The 27,966-nt window shown below is 42.0% G+C and overlaps 2 protein-coding genes across 8 annotated transcripts; both read left to right on the top strand.

Moving 5' to 3' along the window:
• Positions 1-10,076: 10,076 nt before the first annotated feature.
• Positions 10,077-16,469, top strand: LOC146551331 (uncharacterized). 5 transcript variants are annotated; one of them, XM_085258760.1, is made up of 8 exons: positions 10,077-10,154; positions 10,890-11,225; positions 13,002-13,346; positions 14,038-14,118; positions 14,472-14,579; positions 14,848-14,885; positions 14,957-15,115; positions 15,737-16,469. In XM_085258760.1, exons 1-8 carry the CDS (start codon positions 10,115-10,117, stop codon positions 15,890-15,892), a joined length of 1,263 nt encoding a protein of 420 aa, XP_085114886.1. In that variant the 5' UTR covers positions 10,077-10,114; the 3' UTR covers positions 15,893-16,469. The 5 variants fall into 5 exon arrangements, with proteins under 5 accessions (XP_085114886.1, XP_085114887.1, XP_085114889.1 ...); XM_085258761.1 differs by having other exon boundaries at positions 14,041-14,118; XM_085258763.1 differs by having other exon boundaries at positions 14,041-14,100.
• Positions 16,470-18,745: 2,276 nt separating this feature from the next.
• Positions 18,746-27,678, top strand: LOC146551332 (uncharacterized). Of its 3 annotated transcripts, none has more exons than XM_085260721.1 (9): positions 18,746-18,801; positions 20,692-21,030; positions 24,955-25,290; positions 25,481-25,549; positions 25,728-25,802; positions 26,110-26,208; positions 26,604-26,641; positions 26,722-26,853; positions 27,220-27,678. In XM_085260721.1, the coding sequence occupies exons 1-9, from the start codon at positions 18,762-18,764 to the stop codon at positions 27,388-27,390; spliced, it is 1,299 nt and encodes a 432-aa protein (XP_085116847.1). In that variant the 5' UTR covers positions 18,746-18,761; the 3' UTR covers positions 27,391-27,678. The 3 variants fall into 3 exon arrangements, with proteins under 3 accessions (XP_085116847.1, XP_085116849.1, XP_085116848.1); XM_085260723.1 differs by having other exon boundaries at positions 25,484-25,549; XM_085260722.1 differs by having other exon boundaries at positions 18,747-18,801; positions 20,695-21,030.
• Positions 27,679-27,966: the final 288 nt, after the last annotated feature.

Below are 27,966 nucleotides of genomic sequence, written 5' to 3' on the forward strand. Positions count from 1 at the left end.
GCTGCTGACTGGTTAATGATAGGTTTGTAGCTTAAACCTATTCGCTGGAACGTTCAAGACAATTCAACTACACAGCAAAAGTATTGAACACCAAGTAGGCAAAGTTCTTTGTGTTACTCATGCATGAGGAAGAGAACCACGACAAGTGCCGTTCCTTCGCTTGACCCCAGTCGCTCTCGACCGCTCCCCCGTAACACTGCTCTTTTATTGAGGTTACATGAATATACATGGGTCCATTAACATATGACAGATGTCTACATACAAACAAAGAGTACCTTGCCTGTGCGTTGTGTAAGTATGTATGTATGTGTGTGTGTGTGAGTGTTGATCCGTGGCACAAGGACTGTTACAGATGAACCTGCATACTGGGTTTTGCTGGGTAATATGACCAAGATACAGCCAGAGGTTGGCCATAAGATAGACTTCTCCTTATCAGCTGCCCAAAAAAAAGGCTCTCAATCAAAACATAAACAGACCATCTGTAGTGACGGGGAAAAGGAGCCGTCCCCAAAACAGAAAAACCCCACCTGCTACTGTGGAGGAGTCGTCACTGCTATAATGCCATCATGTTTTATCTAGGGGTCTAGATTTATGCCTGTAGTGCACTGCCGTGTAAATAATTTGCATTTACTGAAGCTGAAGAATTACAGGGTGATTTAAAGTAATCCCCTGTCATGTACTGACTGAGTCCCGCTGTTCAAAAGTTGAATAAAGAAACAAACTAATTTTGCCTCTTTTTTTAAAATTAAAACCACTTTATAGAACATCACATCAGTTACAATGATGATGTCATTTATAGTTTACAAATGACAAAATGTTCACATAAAATCATGACAGTGTTTACATGATATCACCCACTACTAACATTACTTTATTTACTGTATCTTTTGAAAAAATACAGCTATTTATACAGCAAAAACTTAAGAATATTTAACAGGAGCAGGTTTCATTTTTCCTGGTTTTATTATCACACTGTTCACCAAACGCAGCAAACCTTCACCATCTTATCCAGGAGGGTCACCTCTTCACCCTCACATGGAAGAAGTAATCTGATTGGCATGGTGGTATGTTTGAAGCAGGTCCCTTGTGTAGCGCTGGAACTCAGTCACGATGTTTCATCCATTTCATCGGCTGGTTTGCTGCAATAATGCCAAATAATTAGCAACTCTAGAAACAGAAGGTAGTTCTGCAAAATCACTCAGTAGGATGTTTGTTCTAATTTGCTATGACCTCAGAGCGCATCGAAAATAAAACTAATAGGCTATAAAGATATGAACATATTTAGAACTTACCGGAATGAAAATGTCTGGAGCACCAACAGATATTTGGAGATGGAAGAGAACTGATATCAGCTCGTCTCACAGCTGCTATCCAGGCTAGACGCCTTCGTTTGGTAACACACGAGCTGCCTCATGTTGCTTCCAGGTTGGGGAAGAATGAAAAGATAAACCCTTTTAAACCCAGAACGAACCATGGCTGTTGTGTGTGCCTTCGCTCCTTTTTCGCTTGCGCTTTGTTTAGACCCCCAAAATGGCGGATTGGGCCAAAATCCTTTCCACGCCCACCCCCGTGACATCACGCTCCAAAGCCCTATTAAAAAATGTAGCTAATTGCCTCCCCCACCATTCAACAGGCCGTGGAGGGGGACAGAAACATAAGAATGTCTTTGATCATGCAGTTTGAAACCAAGGCTTACAAATTTAAGTACAATAATGGCAACATTTAACAATTTCAACCTAACACCACCTATGAGCAGCACTTTGGCGACAGTGGGAAGGAAAAACTCCCTTTAAACAGGAAGAAACCTCCGGCAGAACCAGGCTCAGGGAGGAGTGACTGGGGATGGAAATGTTGATTGTTTACATTATTTTAATATTTATTGTAATGTAAATGATATTTCACCACATTATGATTACCACTGACTTCAACATTAGTTAGATCCCCCCTAAACCCACCCGCATACACATAGACACACACACATGTGAACTTAAAAAATATAATAGTAATAGTAAGTATGGGGTCTTCAAAACAGGAGTGCACAAAGCCAAAGGTGATGTTACAGGAAACATAAGTATGTTCTGTCCTCCAGCCTCACGTGCACTTTGAATGATTGTTCCCTCTAACAGAGGAACATCCTTTGTTTGTTCCACAGGGTTGAGGACCAGAGGAAACTCAGAGGGCACAAACATGGAGGTGACTTTCTTTCTCTTTGGTTCCTCTCACTGTTGACAGACTGCTACTGTAACAAAGAAATAAAGCAGTCACAGTGTGATGGTTCAGTTTGTAGACTGTTCCAGAAATTACAGTCCAAGAAGGTGAATTCAAACAGGTAGGTGACAAAAATGGCCGCCCAGACGGAGACTCCAACAACAAACAGAGACACTGTTGTCTGAGAGGTTCAACGAGGCAACGTGGAAATATTTACCAGCACAAATGATTTAACCAAGTCAGAGTCTCTTCTTTTTATGTGAAGAAGACAGTTTGTCTCTGTTTCAGGACGTCCACTACGAGAACTGTACTCCAGGTTCTACACGTGAAGACTCGACCTACCAGAGCCTCGATCCAGCCGGCAGGGACCAGGACCAGACCTACTCTACACTCACACATCACACATGAGACTCTCTGGATTCACACCTGGGTTTGTTTTCTGATTCCAGGGTTTCACTCAACATTTTCAGTGTTTAAAAAAAAAAAGAAAATCATAAATTAAACAAAAATAAAAGAAGAAAACTGAAGCTTTCTAAATCTGTATAACAATGACAGTGATGGCTTTACTGGAAAAAAGCTTCCTTTCAGTGAAAACCATGAATCAGTTTCAACACAGACACAAAAGCTGTTTTACAAGAAACATCCGTCCTCTGACACCTCACTGCAAACATGTGCTTCCCACTTCACCTATAAGTACATGTTTTGTTTTGTAACCATTAACAGAATCCTTGAGGATTTAGGTCTATACTGAACAGCATGTGGAGACAAAAGGGTTTTTCCTTCCCACTGTCACCATGTGCTTGCTGATTGTTGGGGTTTACTCGTCTCATAAAACGAGCAGCAACTGCAAAGCTGAGAGAAGAATTTATAAAATTAACAGATAAAGAGATTCCCATTTTTATTTTCAGCCAGTTTCCATTTTGGAGGGAAAAGGTTTCAAACTCGTCCAGGCCTCAAAGCTCACCTGTGTTCTCCCTGGTAGAAATAAATGCATGAAAATAAGGCTTTAATGAAGACAAGGAATGAACACTTCACTATTGAATATTACATCAAATAAATATGGTCAATGGAAATAATGAATTATGCATTTGCTTCACATGGCGAACAGATTTAGGCATTTACATACAAATCTCTCCAAATATGCATAAAAGCAATAAAATATACACCACTCACTACTCATCAAGATGAAACACAATTCAAACTTACAAACAAAGCTTCTTCATGGCATAACAAGGTGGATGACGAAGGATTAAACAGGGAGACGTCTGGTATGCCTCATTGTGCAAATCCCAATACAAAAATGGCTTCCTGCATTACCCCACTCTAAACATCCAATAGGAAGGAACAAGCCAAGCCACAGAAAAATTCACTTGGTCGCAGTTTCCAAGCTAACCACTAGGAGATGCTAAAATTTTCAACGTGCACATAACATTACAGAGCCATATATATAAGAAATGATTAGACAGGAAGACGTGGCTTGTCGTTCTTGAATACTCCTGAATGCTAAAAAAAATGAATCTCAAATGTTCCAAAACAATAGTGTAATCAGCTCCATCTTGATATGTGCACTGAATTTAAGTAAACACTTTATAGCAGAAAATAAGTGACAAAAACAACACACTACAAAGGTGGAGCAGGTCAGTAATATTACAGTGTTGGGGTTGTGAGATCCAACATGCTACCTGTAGCATGCTGCTAAAGCCATAAACAAGTATTTACAAAAATCTAATATCCCAGACTAGGTACCAGGTCTCTACCTAAAACTAGTTAATTTAGAGCATTTTCAAATAGAAACATCTCTTACATTTAAAGTACAATAACTTAAATATAAATCAATGACATCAATGTGATCACACATTAGTGGGTATCACTTCAATTTGATTTTATGTACACAAATCACAACAGTAACCTTAAGGTACTTTATTGTAACCCTACAATAATACACATGTCACATGTGGTATCCACTGAAATGTCAGAATCTCAGCTAAAAGCTCACAAAACCATTTCAATAACCACCAAACTCTCTCTCATCTTTTCTTTATGCTTCAGGTGTGTGTTCTTTTCAGAGACAATACTTGGTTTATGGCTATGTCTGCATTCTGGGCACCTCAGCTGTCATCTACTGTGGGGCGATCATGGCTCAAGAGTTGGCAGTTCATCTTGTAATCAGAAGGTTGTCGGTTCGAGCCCCGGCTCCGACAGTCTTGGTCATTCTGTCCTTGGGCAAGACACTTCACCCGTTGCCTACTGGTGGTGGTCAGAGGGCCCGGTGGCGCCAGTGTCCGACAGTCTCACCTCTGTCAGTGCGCCCCAGGGTGTCTGTGGCTACAATGTAGCTGCCATCACCAATGTGTGTGTGAATGGGTGAATGACTGAATGTAGTGTGAAGCGCTTTGGGGTCCTATGGACTAGAAAAAGTGCTATACAAATGCAGGCCATTTACCATTTAGGTTTTATCCAGTACCAAACTGGTACTTTTGAAACGGTGCCAGTGCTTAAACGATGCTCGAACCGGTGCTTAAAGAATGGAGAACACACACTTTGTCCAAAAACCTCTCATGTTTAGCTGTTTTTTGTAAAAAAGATAACAATGTTAGCCTTTTCTGCAGCTATAGGTGTCACAGACCCGGCTCTGGAGCACTCAGGGGTCCGTGAGCAGTCGTTATTAGTATTACTACTATTATTTGGGGTCTGTGTTGTCTACTGTTCTGTCCACGTTTGTATGTAGAGTGCATGTGTCTGCTTCTCTCTCTCTCCCCCCGTCCTCGGGGCTGTTGACAGAAGCGCGCGTCGTGGGAGAGGCGTGTCCGGGTGACTGTCGCCATCGGGAGTCCCTCTTTGCTGTTGCAGCTGATTACCTGACCAGCTGGTGGTAATCATCCCTCCCGGCTAGGGAGAGGTATTTAACCTGGACTCGCGGCAACAGTCGACGTGGGATTATTACTCTTGACCGGTATAGTCTGCGCTAGGCATGTGGTCTTGGTAGTCGACTAGCGCGTGTGGCTAATTGTTGTTTTCCCTTCTTCCTCCAGGAAAGTCGAGCGAAGAAGCGAGTTGGGGAGCACACCAACTAAGGGGGCTACAGCACGGGACGCACCGGGAGCAAGGGATGAGCACCATTGGCAAATTACATCTCTGAGTTAATTGTTGGACTTACCTGTCTATTCACTGTAAATAAAGTGCACTGTGGCATCGCAGAGTCCTGCGTTTTAGGTCCTACTTTCCTCATCCCCACGGTCTGCCAGCCAGACCGTGACAATAGGGAATATATGGCATCACTCTTGGCTGGAAGCAGTGCTTAAACAATGGAAAAAACACAAACTTTGTCCAAAAACCTCTCATGTTTAACGGTTTTCCACTTTTTCTTTGGTCATTTTAGCCTTTTTGGCCAGGGTGAAGGGAGTATCTGCCATCAAACAAGAAGACAGCCGCATGTAGCTATGATGATGTTTGCTAGTTCACCTTACATGCATTAATGTAATAACGTGGTTAGCCTACTCAACGTAAATTACACACGAACAACATTAAGCTACTCACGCAGAGAAGAACGGCTGCTGCTGCATCATCATCCTCATCATTTCTGCTACACTGGCAGGGCTAGGGGCCAGGACTCTCGTCTTCGGGTTTTTGGGGGATGTTGCTAACTCCGGGTCCGATAACAGGCACCACACCCGCAGTAGATGTGCTCGGTGTGAGGTCTGGCAGCAAGCTATTAAATACGGTGCATTTCTCGGCTTTTAAAAAAACGCTATGCGTCGCCAGGTGTTTCATTGGATTCGAGGTGTTACCTCCTTTGACAGTATCACAATATTACCATAAAGCACTTGTTGCTGCTGAGTTTGCATCTTTTGCTGTGAAGTACAGCCAGACTTTGACCGCTTGGCCTTGGGCATTTTTAATCTGTAGCTCTGCTCTAAAAGAACCTACGTACCTGGGCCCGCCTACTACGCTTGCAAAGGTAAAATGATTGGCTAGAATCTAAAGTGTGTGACATCTCAGGGGGAAAAAAGCACCGAAATAAAGCACCGAAATGTGCGCTGCTTTTCGGTCTGGTTACTAACGTTTATGTCAGAACCGGTGCCATTATACCGGTACCCATCCCTAGTTGACAGTAGCACTCTCCTCACATTTTGGATGTGTTGTTTGAAGCTTGAGCTAAAGACGAGTAGGGGAGACCGGGGATAGTTGTAACATTTTTGAAATTTCTGTCTGTAAATTGGAGCTTTTTTAAGGTAGTGGATTCAAAATGTAATCCAAAGTATTTACATGTCTCGGCTATTAAATAGTGCAGCTATTTTCTCTGCAGCACAATTACCCATTGCATGGTATGGTCTCAAACACAAAGAGTGAAATGTTACAATTAACCCCATAGTCTGGGTTAGTTGTAACATATCCTGGGGTGAAATGTAACACAATGAAATAAGGGTACTAACAAAACATTAACATGTAATCTTTGTTTATTCAACACATGAATGCACTTAGAGCCATTTATGTAGCTCTGTGTGTGTGTGTGTGTGTGTGTGTGTGTGTGTGTGTGTGTGTGTGTGACAGAATGCAGAAATCTAGCTTTTGAACATATTCCAACCCCCCAAAAAAGACAAATTATGGAATTTTCTGCAACTGAATATTTCATTAATTTTGGTTGGTCTTCCTTGAGTTTGGCCTCATTGGCTCAGTGGGCATTATAACCTACAACTCTTGCACCAATTTTGAACATAGCAATGAAGCTGAAAAAATGTAGTTGTTCACCAGCATCGCAATTCCATTACTTTTTATCATGGCTTACCTTGGTGAGGTTTGCAGAGTGCTTCAGAAAGATGAGGAAATCTGTTTCTTGCACCCATCCTGATTTATTTCCACGACCAGTACTTCCTACTGGTCCATCTCTGACACAGTGGTCTGCATAATGTATGTGTGGGAACACAAACAGTGGAGGAATTGTGTTGCCAATGGCATTAACCACATATACAAAAGCGACCAGTGAACCTCTCTCTGCTGATGTCGTTGCCCCAACTTGTTTAATATAAGTTAAAGTAATAGTGTGGTAAGTTGTAACATCTGCATTATTGTTACAACTAACCCAGACTGTTGCTGTTACAACTGACCCAGACTCCTATAGCCATGAACTAGCTAACATTACAGCCAACGGCTAAAACATTAGCACTAAAGACCTACACAGAATATATCCCCATAGACATACAAATAACATAATTTAAGTTTGATGAGTTTAACTGAAAAGCAGATAATGCTATTAGAAATTGAAATAAAGTAGAAAAACTTACTTTTTGGCATACAAATTACTTTTTTTCATGTTAAATTGTCTGTGTTTGACAAAATGTGCTGATTTTTCACATGTGATAGCAGAACTGAGTTGGGCATGCACAGGATGAGTCACATCATTTGAAACTTAGCCCTGATTGGAGAAATTGGAAGTGTTACAACTGACCCACGTTACAACTATCCCCGGTCTCCCCTACATCTTACAAATATGGGACACACACTTGTTCCCTGAGGTCTCCCAGGCATCCCTCCATGTAGCGCTGGAATGCTGCTGGGGCATAAGTAAGGCTGAATGGGACCCTCACCCACTCATAGAGTCCCCATGTTGTTATAAATGCAGTACAGGGTCTGCTGTTCTCACTCATGAAACCCTGGTGATAAGCCTTTCCCTGGTCCAATACTGTGAACAAGGAGTTGCCCCCGAGGTTTTCCAGGATCTCTTGTATTCTCGGGATGGGATGTCTGTCGGGCAGTGTCATTGCATTCAAGAGCCTACAGTCTACGCACATGCGAAGGCCACCATCTTTCTTCCTGACACATACCACAGGTGAAGAATATGAAGAACAAGATTTTTGGATCCAGCCCTGATTGAGTAAGTCCTGTGTGTGTGCTTTAACTTCCTGATAAAGGTGTCTGGGGATTGCATATATGTCTTTTGCACAGGCCCATTGTCTTTTAGCTTTTAGCTAGTATCTCCAGGTACAGATCTTTAATGCATCCCATGTCTCAGTCATCTTTCGCAAAAACATTGCATTCCTCCCTCAGCATCTGTTTTACCTGCTGCTGTTTGTCACTTGTCAGATGGCGCAAATCCACTGGTGGGTCCCAGGGCTCAGTTTGTGTTGTCTGACTGGACTGCACTGTGGGTGTGGAAGCACTACTGTCTGATGTCTTAGAAAGCTCACCCTCCATACATTTTACCTGCGGCATGTAGATGGCATCAGCATTGTGCAGCCATCCCAGTGTAGTGCGACCACAGAGGGTGATATCATGGTCAGTCATATTTTCCACAGTCACTGCAACTTTAGCATTATCTTCTGAGGGGAGCTGAATTAGCCGTTCTCTAACAACTAGGCCGTCTGCTCATGGTGTGTCACGATTCGGCTCCAGCAGTGCATGGGACCCACTTAACACATTCTTATTTAACCAACCACAATGCACTGTCATCATGTTACGCTTCGAAACAAAAATAAAACACTGTTAAATAAGTGTAGTCTTTAGTAAGTATTTCAGTATTTACTTTAGTAAGTTTTATAACTACTTTTAGATCGCAACACAAACTCACCTACTCTGAGGTGAATTTGTCCAAGAGGACTTTTGGCTCATGGTGGCTCATCCTCGAGCCCTGGACCCAGCTCAGGAGTGGCACCACAGTAACCCTGACCCACTGAGCAGGAAACCTGACCATTTTTTGTCCTCATAGAGACTTCCCCTTGGCTAAATTCTAAGTATTGAAATGATTGCAAAAAAATCTTCCTCTGTGTCACAACTTCAGAGTCAGTCATGAAAACAAAATGGGGATTTTCTTTCGGACTGCACGTCCATCATAGACTTCATACCCTTACATGGTGTGACGTACGAGCATTCAGCGCCGCTTATTTTTAACCTTAGCAATATGAACTTCCTCTATTTGCTTCTGCATTGAGTATCAGCCCACTGTTTAGAACTAATGCTGTAAAAAGATTTTTATTCAAAGAAATTCATTAACAAGAACAACCACAGCAACTCTGCACACACTAAAGTTCATATTTACCAAAGAAACTCAGATTCTGAATGTTAAGTCAGTTCATGGTCAGTGGAGATGTTTCCTCTTTGTTATTGTGAGAATAAAATAATTCTCCATGTAACAACAGCACAGATATTAGCTGTTCCCTCAGTGCTGTTGAGCAATAAGTTTGTCAAACTTGGTCAGTGTTGACGTTCAGCTTCCTTTTCTGCCACGAGCTGACCTCAGACTCAGTGAGATCGCATCAACAGGAAGTCGAGCTGTTGCAGCTGTTATAGACAAAAAACAGCCTCAATGCAACTTTTTGAAATGGACCAGAATGATCCTCTATCCTGGGTCTTTGTGCTGGCTGTCATGTTAGTTATGATGTAATATTTAAGTCTCATTATTATGTCCAGTCAAAATGAAACTAAGTTAATTAAATAAGGAATTATCTAATAAAAATATGAACACAAGATTCCAAAGATCTCATGGAAAAACTTACATCTTTAATGAAGGTCGGACAGATTTACAACCTCAGAGTCAGCAGGTACTGAAATGCTGTGAAGTCTCAAGAACAATATGCACAAATAACAATGACACTTATGATCATTTAAGAGTTTTAATATTAGAAGAAGACTAAATGAATTTTAGCTGAGGTGGAAGAATCAGCTGGACACATCATCACATTTTAAATTAGTGATGTGAATTCTGGTTTCAGGGATAAATGTAAATGTAAAGAGGTGCATGAATGAGCAGGAAGCCCTGCAGCAGACTCACAGACGGATGCAGAGGGGAGGAGTGTAGAGGTGCTGTGGTGTTTGGAGGAGGGACTCCTTCAGTCAGAGAAGTGAGGCGTCACAAGTTCCTGGTTTCCAGTGAAGAAGAAGAGAGGCAGCAGTAAACCATCAGAGCCTCATCATGAAAGTCCGTCACACTCTGATCTGCTGCTTCTTCCTTTGTGAGTACATTCACTTGTTCTTTCTGTCACTCTCCTTCTTCAACATGTTTCTGTTGTTAAACATGATGATCAGAGTCAGCTATGAGTCACTTTCATGGACGCTTCTTCCATTCAAACTGCTTTTATTCATGATTCCATGGATGTGTTTGTGGCCAGTATGGACAGAAGAAACCATCACAGTGAGACATTCATGGACATGTTGCTGCTCACTTCAGGACTTGATAACATGTGAAACCATCGTTTCAAACACAGCTCATTACAAGTGTTTGTTACTTCCTCAGTAAAATAAAGGGAACAAACTCAGCCTGCTGCCTTCAGAGTTTATCGACTTGGCTGAACTTTAATTTGACTAAACTAAGACAATCTGCCTGCAAACACTTTGTTCCTGATAACTCAGATGAAACAGAATAAACTGCCTCACATCCTGCAGCCAAATATAAACTGTGAGTCATCGCCTAAAACCAAAGTGTGAATAACTCAGTGATGTTAAACTTTTAGTTTCCTCTTGATCACAAACAGTTTAGTGTCAGAGCTCTAACAGGACTGAATGTGGATCTTTGTTCTGATCAATGAGGAGAGAAAAGTGAAACAGAAGATGATGTTTAAACTCTGAGCTCTCAGTGTTTCACATTCAGACTCTAGTCTCAGTGTGTCTGTGTGTGGATGCTGTGATCAGACTGCAGCTTCTTACAGGAAGTACAAACAGTAACTGTTGATGGTTCATGTTTCCAACAGCTCTGCAGGAGGGAAACCCTGAAGTCAACAACAACAAAAACATTTCATTTGGAGTCGTTGGAGGAAATCTTACAGCTGAATTCAGGTTTACTGCTGGAACATGGAAAATGTTCTGCAGAGGAGAATGTGAAGGAGAAAACATTCTTATTAATACAACAGATGAGAAGCATCAACGTCACAGATACAGCACTGAATATATAGCTGTAGAATATACTCCTGCTTTGTCTGTGAACATCACACAGCTGATCATGTCTGATGCTGGACAGTACAGCTGTGCTGTGGCTGAATCTCCATCATCAGTTTCATACAAACAGTTTGAAGTTGTTGTTGCTGAAGGTGAGTTTCAGTCTAAACTGTGCAAATGTTGATTTCTCTGTTTTGTCTCTGAAAGTCTGAAGAAAAGTTTTGTGAAACTGAGTTTTTTACTTAAACTTTTTATCAGTTTTCACAGGCAGTGACTCTCTGAACAAACTTCTCTTTACTAAACTGTTTCTTTAACTCTAGTCATGTATATAAACTATGGAAAAGAACATTCGTGCCATAATCTCCATCATGTCAGGATGATGTGAGTGAATCGTGCTGCACAGAACAGAGCAGACAGACACATTTATTTCATCAGACGCTGTGGTGGAGGGTTGTGGGCAGGAGACACTAACAGCTCTATATGAGATCGGCTAATATGATATCTGAGGTCTCGTCTAAGTGATCAGCTGATCTGCTTTCTGTGGTTGAGCTGGACGTCATGAGCATGAACTAAACTGTGTTCAGTTTCTGAGTCTGAAAATGGAAATCAAAGGTTTGTGTGTAAATTAGAATTTATCTGTTTGATCCATGTTTGTATTGCACAGGATTCACTGAGGCGTTCTTAACCTCACACTATTCTCATGTTGCTGGATTAAATTTGAGGCTCTGCTCTATTGGCACAGTGAGTCCTGGTTCATGTTCCAGTGATGATGTTGGGTTTTTGATTCCTCTGATCACCTGCACAGGAACTGAAGCATTCAGGGTTAAAGCCTGAGTTTCCTAAACCACAGTCCTGTGTGGACTCACTGAACCTGACATCAGCATTAGCATGAAGCTTTTCACCAGCTCGCTAAGTTAACCCCTTCGTTGCCCGTGTGTTCACATGAAAGAGGCGGGAGCAACATCTGACCAATCAGAAACATGGAAACATCAGAGCAGCTGATTTTAAGAAGGAAGATAAAACTATAAAGAGGTTAAACACACACAGTAATACAGACTAAAGTAAACTGTGTTAAAGGCCTGAATGAACGCTGCCATCAGTAAGACTGTGAACGAGCTACTGGACTAATAAAGTTTAGGTTTTTGAAGTGATCAGTGTCTCAGCTCATTAAAACACAGAGAATCTGATGGATCATAATCAGCATTTCATTAAATTCATGTTTAAAAGAAAGGTTTAGTTTTTACTCTTTCAAATGCACCTCTTGTTAGAGTTGTGTGCAAATCTGATGTGAGGTCATCGAACAGCTGCTTGTTTTAGGATCAGATACTTTGATTATGAAACAATAAAACTGCAGTAGAAAAAAGAATCAGGGAATAAATTTGTATTTAATAATTAATATTCCTTCAGGCATCAACAAGGAGAAGCAAAGACATTGAACACCACCATCTGCTCTCAGAGGTCTCGGTTCCAGAGATCTGATTGGACAGTAGGTTGTGGTTTCCTGGTGATCTGTGATCTGGAACATTACCTGCTCTGGAGCAGATTAGCTTAGCATATATATTAGCACAGTGATGTAAACGGGTAATAAGTGAACCAGCTTCATATTAAAAAACACGATTAACCCTGAAGTTACGTGGACAAGATTAAATCCCGCTTTGTACAGTAAACACAGTAAAACCTCCAGAGTGACACTAGCAGAGTGTCTGCATGTGTCACTGTTTTATGATGATGTTGTGATGATGGCACGAGGAGGTCGGGCTGAAGCTGAAGAATTCACTTCAAATCAATGTTGAATTCACTGTTCCAGCCACAGACTGGTTGAACTGGGCAGCTCCCAGTGTAACTGTGGGTCAAACTGGAGTTATTGTGATCAGACTGCATCATCTTCAGCACTGATAGTAACTACTGATCGTTTGTCTCTTTAACAGCACTGCTGGATGGAAACGATGATCAGCTGAAACACTTTGATAAAGAAACTGGAAGCTCTCTCACAGTCGGATGTTCCTTTAATCAGGCTGGAGGACAAAAGTACCTCTGCAGAGGAGAATGTGGAGAGCATGAGGTTCTTCTTCAAACAGATGGTGAAGATGATTTCAAAGACAGATACAGAATTGGATTTAGAGGAACGTCAGAGGAGAAATATAAAGGAGGAGGAATTCTGTATGTGACGATCACACAGCTGACTGAGTCTGACTCAGGACAGTACAGATGTTCTCTGAATACAGCTGCTGGTCAAGGTTCATTCAGAGACTTTGAGATCAACGTCACAGATGGTGAGTTTTCCCTAAATATGTTTTTAATGTTGCTAATTCAGTCATTGATAGCTGCTGCCGTTTCAGATAACCAGACATGTTATCTTACTGTAGCTAATGATTTGCACTTTTTCTGGAACTAAAATCTAATTTGACAGTTTTTCTGCAGCAGTATCAAAACTTGGTGCTATTTTAAAATCTGAATTTCAGAATCTTTCTTTACACTTTTGTCCCAGATGTCAGATACTGCAGATCTATGAGACGCTGCTGGTGTCTCACCTTTAAGAATGAGGTGTTCTTTGACTTTTCATTTCCAAACTGGCTGCAGGAGGACTGATGTGTCCTTTTTGTTAAAGTGCTACAACATCAGGAGATGGGAAAGGTCACAAAGTTTGAAGACAGCAGTTTGTGTCCACTCTGAGGGACTTTTGTGTTTGTTTCTTGGTTTCATGCACTGGTTTGGACGCATATTAATGGTTGGCTATAGTACAGAAGAATATTAGGGTGGTTAAAATACACCCAGCATGTTGAGCTATGATACCTGCCTACTGTGACGTCAAAGATGTGATGTGACAAACATCCTTACTCGCAGTGAGAGACACACTTTGACACACAGTGATGTGTGACTCTGAGTGTGTGAGCGGGCTGCTTTTTCTCTGCTTTTAAATAAGAACCACATCTAAACCAAACTTCACTCTCTGACCTGTTTCAGCAGTCGTCCAATCAGCCTTCCCACCTTCACTCACCACTGAGCAGCCCGAGAAAACATCTGACGGTACCATTGTGTCCACAGGTTTTTAAAGATCCACATCTGCACACGACCACTGTGGAATTTATATCAAAGAATTTCGTTAATTTAAAATATTTAATAAAAACTTTCCTCAAATGTTGATGGTTTGGTTTAAAATCCACTGCTGTGGTCTACAGAGATAAACTTAAAGATGTGCTGTTGTCCAAACACTGAGACTGTTTAACACAGTAATGCAAAAGCAACTCTCCAACTTACCCTGAGTCTGAATGTAAAGGTTCATACTGGTAAACACTCACCTCACAGGCCTCATATTACTAACATGACAGAGAAAATACTGATTATCTATTGTATCAGGAGGTGTGAGTGTAAACTAACGTCTTCTGAATCTGCTGCAGATGGTTTGCCGTCTGTGGGTCTGACTGTGGCTGTCATCATCATCATCATCATCATCATCCTTTTATCAGTGTCTGTGCTGATATTCTGCAAGAAAAGATCTGCAAAGAGTGAGGCAACAGGAAACACACACACATGCACAGACAGACACACACTCACACACACACATGCACAGACACACACACACACACAGAGACAAACACACACGCAGGCAGTGTGTGTCTAAGACGTCTTGAGTTGTGTGTAACAGCCACTGCAGCCGCTGTAACAGGCCGCCATGTTTAACTGCATCACCTGACTTCCTGTTGTTTTCAGGACACACACACCTGTCCTCTCTCCTCACCTGCACTGGTTCAAACTCACTGATGTGTTTTTCAGGTCATCCTGTGGAAACAGAGTACGCTGCTGTCACAGAGGTGAGCTCCACGAACTCTGACATCATCAGAGTTTGACGTTACAGGATTTGAAGTTTTTTCTTCTCCTGCAGACCAACAACGCCGTGTATGAGGAAATCAGAGACGAGGGCGGACAGAAAGGAGCCGCTCCTGTGGAAATCAGTTCAGTTTATGCTTTGGCCAAATACAACAACACGCCTGAAACCACCGATGATTACAGCGTGATCACTGCAGCCACGCCTGAGCACAGCGTAAGGAAAACGCTGGACAGAACAAAGCAAAACTGTAATCTGGGAAAGGTTTTGTGTCTGGGACATTTTTCCTTTGTGTCGTTCATATTGTTGACTTCTACTGTCTGTTGTGATGTGTCACATTTAGCTGCATCAACTCGTGCTGATCTCGCCTCCTGAGCCAAAACCAACTCACAGTTTGCCAAACTGCAGAACCCCTGGCTTTGTCTTCACTAAACTCTCTGTAACTTTGCTCTGTTTCACTGCAGCATCGGTCTTTGCACAGATCATGTTCATGTTGATTCCTGGTTTAATGTGTACGCCAGAAGATTTTGAAAGTTGTTATAAAAGTAAAAGAAAATTGGGCGAGGAAAAAAAATCGTCTTATTTTTCCAGACACAATAACATCTGCTGTAATATTTACAGCTCTGATGAAGCCTCACAAGTGTTTATTTTAATACTACACACAGTTTGTAATTGCAGAGAAATACTCTTCATTCTGGGCGTGTTGTTTCCAAGCAGGAACCTGAGAAAGACCCCTGGGGTTTAACAGGCTAGCTTCAGGAAACAACATGAACATATTAATAAAAAAATATTCCAGTAAAAACAATAAAATCTCTGTTTTTTGTTTTTGTTTTTCAGGCTGAAGACAACTCGAGCAAACTCACCAAATCTGAGCTGAATAGTTCAAAAGCAGACGTGGACTCTCCCAGCAGCACCTCGCCTGAGCCTCAGGGAGACGCAGGCTCTGACCCGAGCGCCTCTCTGGAAAATCCACTGTATTCTACTGCAGACTAGCTTCTGTTCTGCTGATGGCATATTTTCTCCTGCAGGGTTCAAAATGAAGTCGTTCTCTCACAAAATGTGAGATTCTTTTAATTCAACGATGTGACAGTTTGAGGGAAACAGTTGAATACAGGGAGAGTTTTGACTTTCTGACACACGAGCTTTAACCATGGGAAGAAATTCTGCTGCTGGCTGAAGTAACCAAACTGAAAACTCGGTTAAAGTTTCATATTTTACACGTTCATGCTTTACAGTCTCATCCCTACATGAGTTTGTTTTTCTTTACACTTAGCCAGAAGTAAACCGTTAAGAGTACAGACTGCACATTTTACTGAGCTAAAGCTAATAACTGTTTATTAATTTTATGAATAAATGCTGATTGTTTTTTAAGTGAAGTGGGGAGTGTTATTGGCAGAAGTGTCCTTCTGCACATTCACATGAGGTCATAATAAGGATTTGTTGTGTGAGCATCTTTGCTTACCAACCATGTTCACTATTACATGTTTCATGCTAATGTTCTTTAAAGCTAATGTATTTATTTATTTTAAATTGTTCTGCAGAGTAGCTGTCAAATAAATGTTGAACTCATGGTATGTTTCTTTTTGCATTTATAAAATCTTCCTATTTTATAAATAGTGTGAGATTGTAAACATCTGTTTCAGGCAGCAGCAAACACAGGAAGTCAGTAAGTTTGCATAAGATCTGTTCTTCATGCCTCAGTATGACCTGTGCTGTTGACTGAAATTACCCTGGGAAACATTTACATACGTGATGATTAATGCCACCACTGTCATGTTTTCAGTCTGATTAGTAGAGAAGGACAGTAGGACAGATAAGGACAGCAGAGCGCTGTATGAGCATCTCAGCAAAGACCTTCATCCTGTTGGTAACAGAGGCTTCACAGGTATTTCAGGGGTTGTTCTGTCAGTTTGCTAATGTAAGGTAACTGTGAGAGGCTTTGAGAGCTGGAAGCTGGATGAATCTGCTTTGATTCAGCTATTGATCATTTTAATTTCATTTTATTAGTTTCTCGCTGTTTAAATTAATTCATACTCATTAATTTTAGGGCAGTTTGCAACCCCAGTTCCAAGAAAGGTTCAAAGTTGTGTAAAAATTGAACCAAAAATGAATTTAACAATCTGCAAATATTTCATTCACAATAGAGCACAGAAAATATATCAAACATTTAAACTAAGAACAGGTAATTTCAAGAAAAAAGAGAAAGAACAAAGAATAAAAAAGGAAAATAAACCCAGGCCTGCTTTAGTAAGTTCCTTATTTTGCTTCTGCATTGCAGTGTTTAAAACTAATACCGTATAATGTTTTATTACAGTTTTATTACAGTTTCTAGTTAAATAAATCAAACACTGGTGATTGGTCAGAAAAGCTCATTCAACAACTCACCGGACTCCAGCAGCTGTTTGCAGAGCCAGCTGTTCTGGAAATGAGGAAAAGAGGAGGAGCAGGTGAGGAAGAGGAGGAGCTGATGCTCACTCTCAGATTTGGTGGATCAGCGGCTCTCCGTGCTTCCAAAATGTGTATCGCCCTCTGACACACTGAGGCACATAATCACACACTTTCTCACGGAGCTAAAAACAAATTCATTGTTATGACAAAGTGACTCAGACCGTGTGTGTTTCTACAGGCCGTACACTTAAAGTCATGCATGCTTTGGGTTTGATGTCAGGTATAAACACGCTCTCTGTGCACGTGCACGGACATGAGAGTAAGTAACTGTAACCATGGTTACAGGGCGCCGTCCTTTGTCCATCATGATTCCTAATAAACGATTTCAGGTCATTATTCCTATTCTGTGCTTGGAAACAGTTTCCGTCGTGAAAGTGAGGTAACAACGTCCATAATCCAAGCAGAACAAGCTCGTCACACCACGTGCTCTGTCATGCCCAACTGTAACTGAGTGCATTTTCTCAATGCCAGGAGGGGGCGCCGTGGCTCACAAAACCCCCAGAAGTTGACACAATGCATGTTGACATTTGGAATAAAGTACTGTACATAAAAGAATCATTCCTACTGCCCTTCTTATACAGTACAGACATCTCTGCAGTGGGTCAGAAACACTGTTCCAGTTCTGTCCTGATGATTTTACTTCAGCTTTGCCGGCCTCGTCGTCACTGCCACAAAATGTCTCTCCAACGCGTCTGATTGGCCCGTCGTCTCTACGTGTTCAAGCTTTAAGTAAAACAGCAAACGCAACACTGATGTTTGGTTGTCATCTATTTTCTTTCACTCTCTCTCTATAATGCATGGTGTGTATTATTAGTGTATCCATAATATTACTGGCATTGTTACTTTTTCCATCACACAGGAAAAACATGAAAACTAATCCTGCATTTTAGTGCATTTTTGTGTCATTTCCATTTTGTTCCCACAGTTTGAAAATCCTGTAGCAGCATTTGGTGACTTTTTACCTCTTATGCCATGAAATGGTTCATTAATGTTTAGTTTTTCTGCAATCTGTTATTTATTAAATATGTAATAATCACCTTAAAACTTTGGTTTTAGGTAGTTTCTCGGCACATGGTGACTGCATTATTTTATTATCATAACAGAAGGAGATGATGAGGCACCAAAAAAGGGGGACGGAGTTAATCCCAGTTGAAACAGAACCATTATGGCCCAGTAGATGCTGAAACTATGAGAGTGGGGATGGATACATGTCAGGTGAACATAATGTTGCACCTGACTCAAATTTGTTTTAACAGGAAGTTGAGCTGTTGCAACTGTTTCAGACAAATGAGGAGTGTAGAGGTGCTGTGGTGTTTGGAGGAGGGACTCCTTCAGTCAGAGAAGTGAGGCGTCACAAGTTCCTGGTTTCCAGTGAAGAAGAAGAGAGGCAGCAGTGAACCATCAGAGCCTCATCATGAAAGTCCGTCACACTCTGATCTGCTTCTTCTTCCTTTGTGAGTACATTCACTTGTTCTTTCTGTCACTCTCCTTCTTCAACATGTTTCTGTTGTTAAACATGATGATCAGAGTCAGCTATGAGTCACTTTCATGGACGCTTCTTCCATTCAAACTGCTTTTATTCATGATTTCATGGATGTGTTTGTGGCCAGTATGGACAGAAGAAACCATCACAGTGAGACATTCATGGACATGTTGCTGCTCACTTCAGGACTTGATAACATGTGAAACCATCGTTTCAAACACAGCTCATTACAAGTGTTTGTTACTTCCTCAGAATAAACTGGACAGTCAGTAAAATGTGGATGTGATACAGCACAATGGTGCAAACCTCTTCCTGTTCAGCCTCTTGGAGCAGAAAATAAAGAAAAATTGCAGAAGTTAAAAAGTGTGTGCAAATTCTAGTAGATTAAAGGACAGTAAAATGTTTTTATCTCTGTGCAGTTTGAAGAGTTGAATGAAAGAGCCGTAACAGAACTCAATGTAGATCTGGAAAAGAAATAAATAAAAAGTAAATAGTGAAATAGAAACGTCACCCTGCATCCTCAGCTCTTAATATTTGTGATCATGAAGCTGGGTTAAGCAGAGAGGTGATGATCAGTGACAGCTGTGTGGCTTCATGCTGAGAAAGAGCTCCACAGATGTGATGCTTGCTTTGAGTGTTGATGGAGAAGTTCAGAGAAGGTCAGAAGAAGCTTCACTGAGTCTTTATGGATCAGAGAAAGCAGATGATTGGCTGCTGAGAGAGGAGCTGTGGTGCTGCATGAGGAAGTATGTGAGGCTGGTGCAGGACATGTATGAGGACAGAGAGACGGTGGTGAGGTATACGACAGGAGTGACAGATGGGTCGGAAAAACATCAGGGATCTGCTCTGGTACATTTCCAGGCATTCCAGAGCACCTTTCAACAAAGTGCGTTGAATGCCAAGCAGGCGTGACAAATCTGCGACCTTTGACCCCTTTGATCATAAGTTTCTTTTTGACAAATTATGGAATTGGGCTGGTATCTCTGACACGGCTCTCAGAAGGTTTTCATCGTACTTACAGAATGATGAAAGGAGAAACTTCTGAAGACAGCCTCTCCTGCATCAGTGAATGATATATATATATATAATATTATATCAATTATATCAACTATTATATTCATTTATCTGCTAAGAACTTCAGATTTTTGACCAATATTTGATATTTGAACATCATTTAGGAGTTTTAAGAAAATCGAACCTCTTTCATTTGGAATTTTTCACACTTTATTTTCTCCTGCCTTGATTTTTGAAACTCACTGACTCACATCTCTCCACAGCTCGTCTTCAGTTAGTCGAGACTGCAGCGGCAGCTCAACACACATCACCTCTATTCCTGCTTTCCCTGAACGGCTTCCAGTTATATTCAGAACTCACTTCATATTTTTATTAATAAGACACAAAGCCATACATGGTTAGCCATGTAACCAAGACAAAAGAGTCAAAAACTGTTAGCATTAATCCCACTAGCTTAATGCTAACATACAATGGAAATTCCCATAGACAGGCTAAGTCAGTTTGTGCGCTGCTACTAATCTAATCAGATGCCACTGACCAGTTTTTTGATACTGTTTTTGCCACAGAAGCAGGAGCAGGCCCACCTCCTCTTAGTGGAGCTGCTGCACTACAGCACCAGAAATCTGTCCTGAGAAGCCACAGCATGCATGACAACATAACAAGTCATCACTGAGAATGACCTGCAACAACAAAAAAATTATATTTGATTATGAGTAAAATAAAAAGCGATTTATTGGAAAGGAGTGCCATTACTGACACTAAAGTCTCAGTGTGACTCTGTGTCTGTGTGTAAATGTTAAAATGCAGCTTAGTACAAATAATCAGTATTAATGGTTCATGTTTCCAGCAGCTCTGCAGGACGGACACACAAAGGTCACCAGTGCACAGATGCATTTTTATAGACTCGCTGGACAAAGCATCACGATTGAGTGCTACTTTTCTTCTTCTAAGAAGTGGAAGATCTTCTGCAAAGAAAAATGTGAAGAAGGAAATATTTTAATTAAAACACAGCTAAACAGTAATCAACATGGCAGATACAGCACTGAATATAGATATGAACATAAATATATTTTGTCTGTAAGCATCAGAAAGCTCATCAATTCTGACTCTGGACGGTACACCTGTGGTCTGGGACGATATCCATCTTCATACCAGTTCATACATTTTGGAATTGTTGTTGCTGAAGGTGAGTTTCAACTTTTTTTTGGAGTTTTGAATAAAATTTTCAGTATTTCTGCCTTTTGAGCAGATTTTTTTGGTATATGAATTATTTATTGACTTAATGAAATATTATTAGGTCCCACATACTCTTTTTTTTCTTCCAAAATCTAGAAACTGCAGAACTGCAAATCTCAATATAGGAAGTATCTGATAAGGCAAACAAAATAAGACAGGAGACGATTTCAGGCACAAAGGAAAACTAACATACAAAATACCACAGGAACATTTAACACACAGCTGAAACACACAGCTACATTTAGACACGGGTACATTCAGAGTGTCCACACGTTCACTGACCCACACACAGCGCAACATCAGCGTTCACTACAGAGCAAAGTCGGAGAGCGGTTCCTGGGATGATGTGGAGTGTGAGAAATGAGGATCTAACACACAGAACACACAAAAGGTTTTTGAGTAATTTGACCGAAGTTGGGGCCATCTTCCCAATGTATTCTTGGATGTTCGTTGTCTCATCCTGGACTGTGGTGCTGACACTCACCAGTCCCCGGCCCCCTTCCTTCCGCTTAGCGTACAGCCTCAGGGTGCTGGACTTGGGGTGAAACCCTCCATGCATGGTAAGGAGCTTTCTTGTCTTTATGTCAGTGGCTTCTATCTCCTCCTTTGGCCAGCCTATTACCCCAGCAGGGTACCTGATCACGGGCAGGGCGTACGTGTTGATGGCCCGGATCTTGTTCTTACCATTCAGCTGACTCCTCAGGACTTGCCTGACCCTCTGCAGGTACTTGGTGGTTGCAGCCTTTCTAGCGGCCTCTTCATGGTTCCCATTCGCCTGCGGGATCCCCAAGTACTTGTAACTGTCCTCTATGTCTGCAATGTTGCCTTCTGGTAGTTCAATCCCCTCAGTTCTGACTACCTTCCCTCTCTTTGTTACCATCCGACTACACTTCTCCAGTCCGAACGACATTCCAATGTCATTGCTGTATAGCCTGGTAGTGTGGATCAGTGAATCGATGTCTCGTTCACTCTTGGCATACAGCTTGATGTCATCCATGTACAGGAGGTGGCTGACAACTGCTCCGTTCCGTAGTCGGTATCCGTAGCCAGTCTTGTTAATGATCTCACTGAGGGGGTTCAGGCCTATGCAGAACAGCAGTGGGGACAGAGCATCTCCTTGGTAGATCCCGCACTTGATGGTAACTTGTGCTATGGGCTTGGAGTTGGCCTCTAGTGTTGTACGCCACATCCCCATTGAGTTCCTGATGAAGGCTCTTAGGGTCCCCTTGATGTTGTACAATTCTAGGCATTCCAGTATCCAGCTGTGGGGCATTGAGTCATAGGCCTTCTTGTAATCAATCCAGGCAGTGCACAGGTTGGTCAGTCTGGTCTTGCAGTCTCGGCTGATTGTTCTGTCTACCAGTAGCTGGTGTTTTGCGCCTCTGGTATTCTTGCCAATTCCTTTCTGTGTCCCGCTCATGTATTGACCCATGTGCCTGTTCATCTTAGCCGATATGATGCCTGACAGGAGCTTCCATGTAGTACTGAGGCAGGTTATTGGTCGGTAGTTGGAGGGGACCGGTCCCTTCTTGGGGTCCTTGGGGATCAGGACCGTCCGGCCTTCGGTTAGCCATTCCGGGTGTCTCTCGTTAACTAGCAGCTGGTTCATTTGTGCTGCCAGACGCTCTTGGAGTGCAGTCAGCTTCTTTAGCCAGTAGGCGTGAACCATGTCGGGCCCTGGTGCTGTCCAACTCTTCATACTGGAGACCCTTTCTTGGATATCTGCCACTGTGATGGTTACTGGACCCTGTTCAGGGAGGTCGCTGTGGTCTGCCCTCAGATCCACTAGCCACTGAGCATTGCCGTTATGGGTTGCGTCCTTCTCCCATATGCTCTTCCAGTATTGCTCCGTCTCCAGCCTTGGTGGTGCTGTTCTCTTATTGTTCCCTTGCCACTGAGAGTACACCTTTGCTGGTTCTGTGGAGAACAGCTGGTTGATTCTTCTGCCTTCTATCTCTCTGGTGTACCTCCTTATGCACCTTCTTTGTCGCACCTTTCTGCAACTCCGTTAGTTGGCTAACCTCCCTCCGTGCTACTTTGATCTTGCCCTCTAGCCTCCTTCTCCATGGAGGGTACTGCCCCTTGTGGCTGTTCAACTTGTAGCCAAGCATCTCACTGATCACTGCTGCCGTATTGTAGATCAGCTTGTTAGTTTCGGTAATCGTGGTTGTAGTTATTGTCCGTAGTGCTGCATTAACATCATCTAGCAGACCTTCTGAGGGTACTTCACGTAATCTTGGTAACCGGCTACGGGGGATCCAGGTTTCAAGCTTGGCCATGATCCTATATAACGAGAGGATGTGGAGGGTGAAGCTAACGGTGGTCCCCGTGGTAATCGGAGCACTAGGTGCGGTGACTCCCAAGCTAGGCGAGTGGCTCTAGCAGATCCCGGGAATAACATCGGAGATCTCTGTCCAGAAGAGCGCAGTCCTGGGAACAGCTAAGATACTGCAGGACCCTCAAGCTCCCAGGCCTCTGGTAGATAGATAGATAGATAGATAGATAGATAGATAGATAGATAGATAGATAGATAGATAGATAGATAGATAGATAGATAGATAGATAGATAGATAGATAGATAGATAGATAGATAGATAGATAGATAGATAGATAGATAGATAGATAGATAGATAGAGGAGTGGTGACCAGACCAACCAGCTTACAGAAGTTTTACTCCCAACATTTTAAATAAATTCCATTCCTGAATTCACCAGATGCACTCCACTGAAACAGCTCTCCTTAGAGTTTCAAATGATATTTTAACATATATATGAGTTATATAAGTTACTATTTAAGTACTTTTGGATCTGTGTGCTGCCTCAGGCACAGCTGATCATATAATACTGACTGAGAGACGTAGAGCATGCATGGGCATTTCTGGGTCAGCTCTTGACTGGTTATCTTCCTGTATCTGTCACAGGAGGTTTTTGGTTGCGGTTGCTCATTTTGTGTCCTCCTCTGCTACCTTACCTTGTGGTCTGCTGCAGAGCTTGGTCATTAGAGCACTGAGGGCTCACTTGTGGTTCTTTGAGTATTTAAAAGTAAAATGGGAGGCAGAGGTGCCTGTTAGACAAACCTTTAGAGAAAGAATTATTCAGTTGGAGGTTACATTTTTGCTTTTATAAAAACTCGATTTAATTCACCGACTTTGTTGTAAAATAAATGTAATTAAAACAAAAACTGAAGCGCATGAAAAATTCAGCTAAAGAAAATGTTTATGTTTGAAATGTTAATGAAACCCTGCTGGATGTTAACTCCTCTATGGTTCATGATGGTTGGTGGTGCAATTATGCCAGTCTGCATATCACATACCTTTTGGCAAGGCACTAACCACAAGATGCTCCATCAGAGTATGAACGTGTGTAAATGTTGGATAGAAAGCATCATAGAAAAAAGAGCTGGTGTGAATGTGAAAAGTTGTATAAAGTAAAAAAGTGCCACATAAGAGCCTGTCCATTTACAAAAGTGCCCCTCCTGTTATAGAAACAGAAGAATCTTCTTACCAAGCTCAAACACTAAATCATATAAGAGCAGGATGTCAATGAGTTTTCACAGCAGCACAAATAAATCGCTGTGTCATGAACCATCTGTGATGCTGAGGCACAGTCTGCTGTAGCTAATATTCTAGCTCACCACACGGCACGCTCAGAAACACTCGCAGCTCTCATTTCCTCAGCTCTGGTTAATCAGACCTCCAGCAGTACTCACACTCACATACTGATGGTTTAGGATGGAGGTCGTTGACTGTTCCAGTCACAGACTGGTTGAACTGCGCAGCTCCCAGTGTAACTGTGGGTCAAACTGGAGTTACTCTGATCAGACTGCATCATCTTCAGCACAGATAGTAACTATAGATCGTTTGTCTCTTTAACAGCACTGCTGGATGGAAACAATCCTGCTCAGCTGAAACACTTCGATAAAGAAACTGGAAGCTCTCTCACAGTCGGATGTTCCTTTGAACACTCTACAAGGAGGAAGTACTTCTGCAGGGGAGAATGTGAAAGAGATGGGATTTTAATTGAGACTCGGGGTGCCAGAGCTCAGAGAGACAGATACAGTGCTGAATATGAAGAAGAATCTGGTACAAGTGGTATTCTGTATGTGACCATTAAACAGCTGAGGGAGTCTGACTCAGGACGGTACAGATGTTACCTGGACACATCCTTTAGTACTGATCCATACAGAGAGTTTGAGATTACTGTCACAGAAGGTGAGTTTCTATACAAATTCATTCATGAATCTGGAGAATTAAAGGAAATTTGTATTTGTCTCTGACAGCTGCTAACGTTTGGTTTCCTTTTGTCTTTTCATGATGTTTATGTGTCAAATTGTTGTTATGTGTTGTTTTCTGTTGTTCACCTCAAACACCTGAAAAAAAACATATGGCTGAACTTCTTTAGCAGTCCTCCCATCAGCCTCCACAACTTTCACTGGAACCACTGAGCAGTCTGAGAGGACAGCATCTACAGGTGCGTCCATCCGCTGGGTTTGAGAGACGGAAGTCTCACTTAAAGCTTTCTGATGTTTCCTGTCTTTAAGTACAAATTTATATGCTTTAGTTGAAAAATACCACTGCAGTGTGTACAGAAAGTAAATCATGCCACAATATCTCCACCTTAAAGACATTATGTGATTTTTTTTAACCAGTCCTCCCATCAGCCTCTGCGCCTCCATCAACTTTCACTGGAACCACTGAGCAGTCTGAGAGGACAGCATCTACAGGTGCGTCCATCCACTGGGTTTGAGAGACGGAAGATTTTATAGAAGTCCATACTTTAAGTGATCATTTGTATAATTTTGCTGTTATCTGCCACTAGGAACCAATCAGAAGTGAGTATGTCATGTAGACATGGTTTTATGCTCATACAGCATGAGAGTCTGACCAAATTCTCCATGGAAGAAACTTGCATATAACTATACTGTACATGTGCACTCAGCTACCTTTACAGCCCACGTGAAGGGCTGGTGCTCACACTCATCAGGAGGTGTTTGTCTAAAATAACGTGTTGTTCTCATCAAACTGCTGCAGATGTGGTGCCGTTTGTGGGTCTGACTCTGGCTCTCATCATCATCCTGTTATCAGTGTCAGTGCTGATATTCTGCAAGAACAGATCCTCTAAACCAAAGGGTGAGACAGCCGGAAGCACTGACAGGCACACTCATCAAACTTCCTGTTTTCACAGAAAAGTGAACATTTTGTCAGACATCTCTTTGCATGTTGTAAGCTGTGTTCGAATCCTCCATCTGGCCTTCCTGTGCAGAGTTTGCAAGTTATCCCTCCAACAGGCTGACGACCTGTGCAAGGTGCACCACGCCTCCACCCTGTGGTAGCAGGGATACACTCTGGGCCCTCTGCAAACCTGAATTGGACAAACTGATGGATGGAGTTTGAATATTCGGTTGAATTACAGTCTCTGATCATTCGTGTGAGCATGAATGTGGGCATGAGTGGTTTTCTGTCTCTCTGTGTGACGGACTGAGTACCTAACTGCAGTATAAACACTGTACTGATGTGTTTTTCAGATCCTCCTGTGGGAACTGAACACGCTGCTGTCACAGAGGTGAGGCTGAAGGACTTGTAGACTCAGCACCGATGTTTGTGAAACCAGCTGATATTAGATTTCCTCTTCTTCTCCTGTAGACCAACACAGTGTATGAGAATATCCGAGCAGAGGGCAGACACAGCAGATCTCCTCCTGACTCTCATGCCAAATACACCAAACCAACCAATGATGACCACAGCTTGGTCACAGCAGCCACTTCTCAGCACAAAGTAAGAAAACACTTTCTGTATTCACGGAACAAACAGTTGTATCTGAGAAAAGATTCACATTTGTGATAAATATGAAGACGATATCATCAGTGTCACGTTGAAAAGCACAAAGTAAGTTTAAAGAATCCAGATCGTTATTTCAGATCAATAACCTGATGGGGGGATGCTGGATGCTGTAACCAGGTCTTGGATCAAAGGTCCGATCCTGTGACCTCTAACAACACAGCACACAGAGGAGCTGATATTCTGATATTTGTGGCGCCTGCTTCCAGTGAACACAAAGTCTTGGACTACTTTGTGAAAATGGTCTCAGATCAATTTAAAACATTACCTGTAATAAACAATTTTATGTTTTATTTTTTTCAGACTGGAGACGACTCGAGCAAACTCACCTACTCCGTGGTGACTTTTTCCAAGAAGAGCAGTGACTCTGCCAACAGCACGTCCCGCAGTAACACCAGTGACGTTATCTACTCCGAGCCTCGGGTTAACGCGAGCCACTCCGGAGGTGATCCGTTGTACTCTACTATAGCCTAGCTTTAGCTCCTGGGACAGGACAGGTAATGTTTGTCATGCTGTTGCACACACAGCACGCTCCTTTGTTTCAGTTCGTCAGTTGCCACAAGACAACTGACCATCATGTGCATCATAACCTGAGACTGCTGGGTGCTATAGAGTACACGCTGTACATCATACTTCATCGTTTTGCTGCATCAGTCTGCCGCTCTGAGTTAATTTGTGTTTAAGGGTTAGGGTTATGATAACATGCATGAACTGTATCTTCTTCGACCTCGTGTCTCTATTGTTGTTTAAGACGTGTTTTTGGGGTTTAAATGATTAAACAATTTCTAAACAATGATATCTTTTGTAGTTTGGAGGCTAAACAGTCTTTGTGAGGTTGTTTTAACCTTTTCATTTGTATCATGAGTAACCTTTGCAGCATTTTTATTTGCATTTGGTCGAACTCCATTTTTATTTATCCACTGTCTGCCTGATGATGCTTGTTTGAGTTGTTTCTGCTCTAATCTGAGTCCCTTAAGAATATTTTCAAAAACAAAACATGAAGAAGAAACTGCACAGGTGCAGAAGTTCCCGTTGCAATACGAGGAAGTC

This window comes from Mchenga conophoros, linkage group LG20 (genome assembly GCF_057382185.1).
Source record: "Mchenga conophoros isolate Kocher_MC1m ecotype Shallow Benthic linkage group LG20, M_conophoros_male_GT1.1, whole genome shotgun sequence".
In the NCBI taxonomy this organism is placed as follows: Eukaryota; Metazoa; Chordata; class Actinopteri; order Cichliformes; family Cichlidae; genus Mchenga; species Mchenga conophoros.

Bases quoted from the DNA above. Each gene is read 5' to 3' on its own strand.
- LOC146551331 (XM_085258760.1), top strand. From the start codon at position 10,115: ATGAAAGTCCGTCACACTCTGATCTGCTGCTTCTTCCTTT. The intron at 10,155-10,889 runs GTGAGTACATTC...TGTTTCCAACAG, and splicing joins GATCTGCTGCTTCTTCCTTT to CTCTGCAGGAGGGAAACCCT. The intron at 11,226-13,001 runs GTGAGTTTCAGT...TCTCTTTAACAG, and splicing joins TGAAGTTGTTGTTGCTGAAG to CACTGCTGGATGGAAACGAT.
- LOC146551332 (XM_085260721.1), top strand. From the start codon at position 18,762: ATGAAAGTCCGTCACACTCTGATCTGCTTCTTCTTCCTTT. The intron at 26,642-26,721 runs GTGAGGCTGAAG...CTTCTCCTGTAG, and splicing joins AACACGCTGCTGTCACAGAG to ACCAACACAGTGTATGAGAA. The intron at 26,854-27,219 runs GTAAGAAAACAC...TATTTTTTTCAG, and splicing joins CAGCCACTTCTCAGCACAAA to ACTGGAGACGACTCGAGCAA.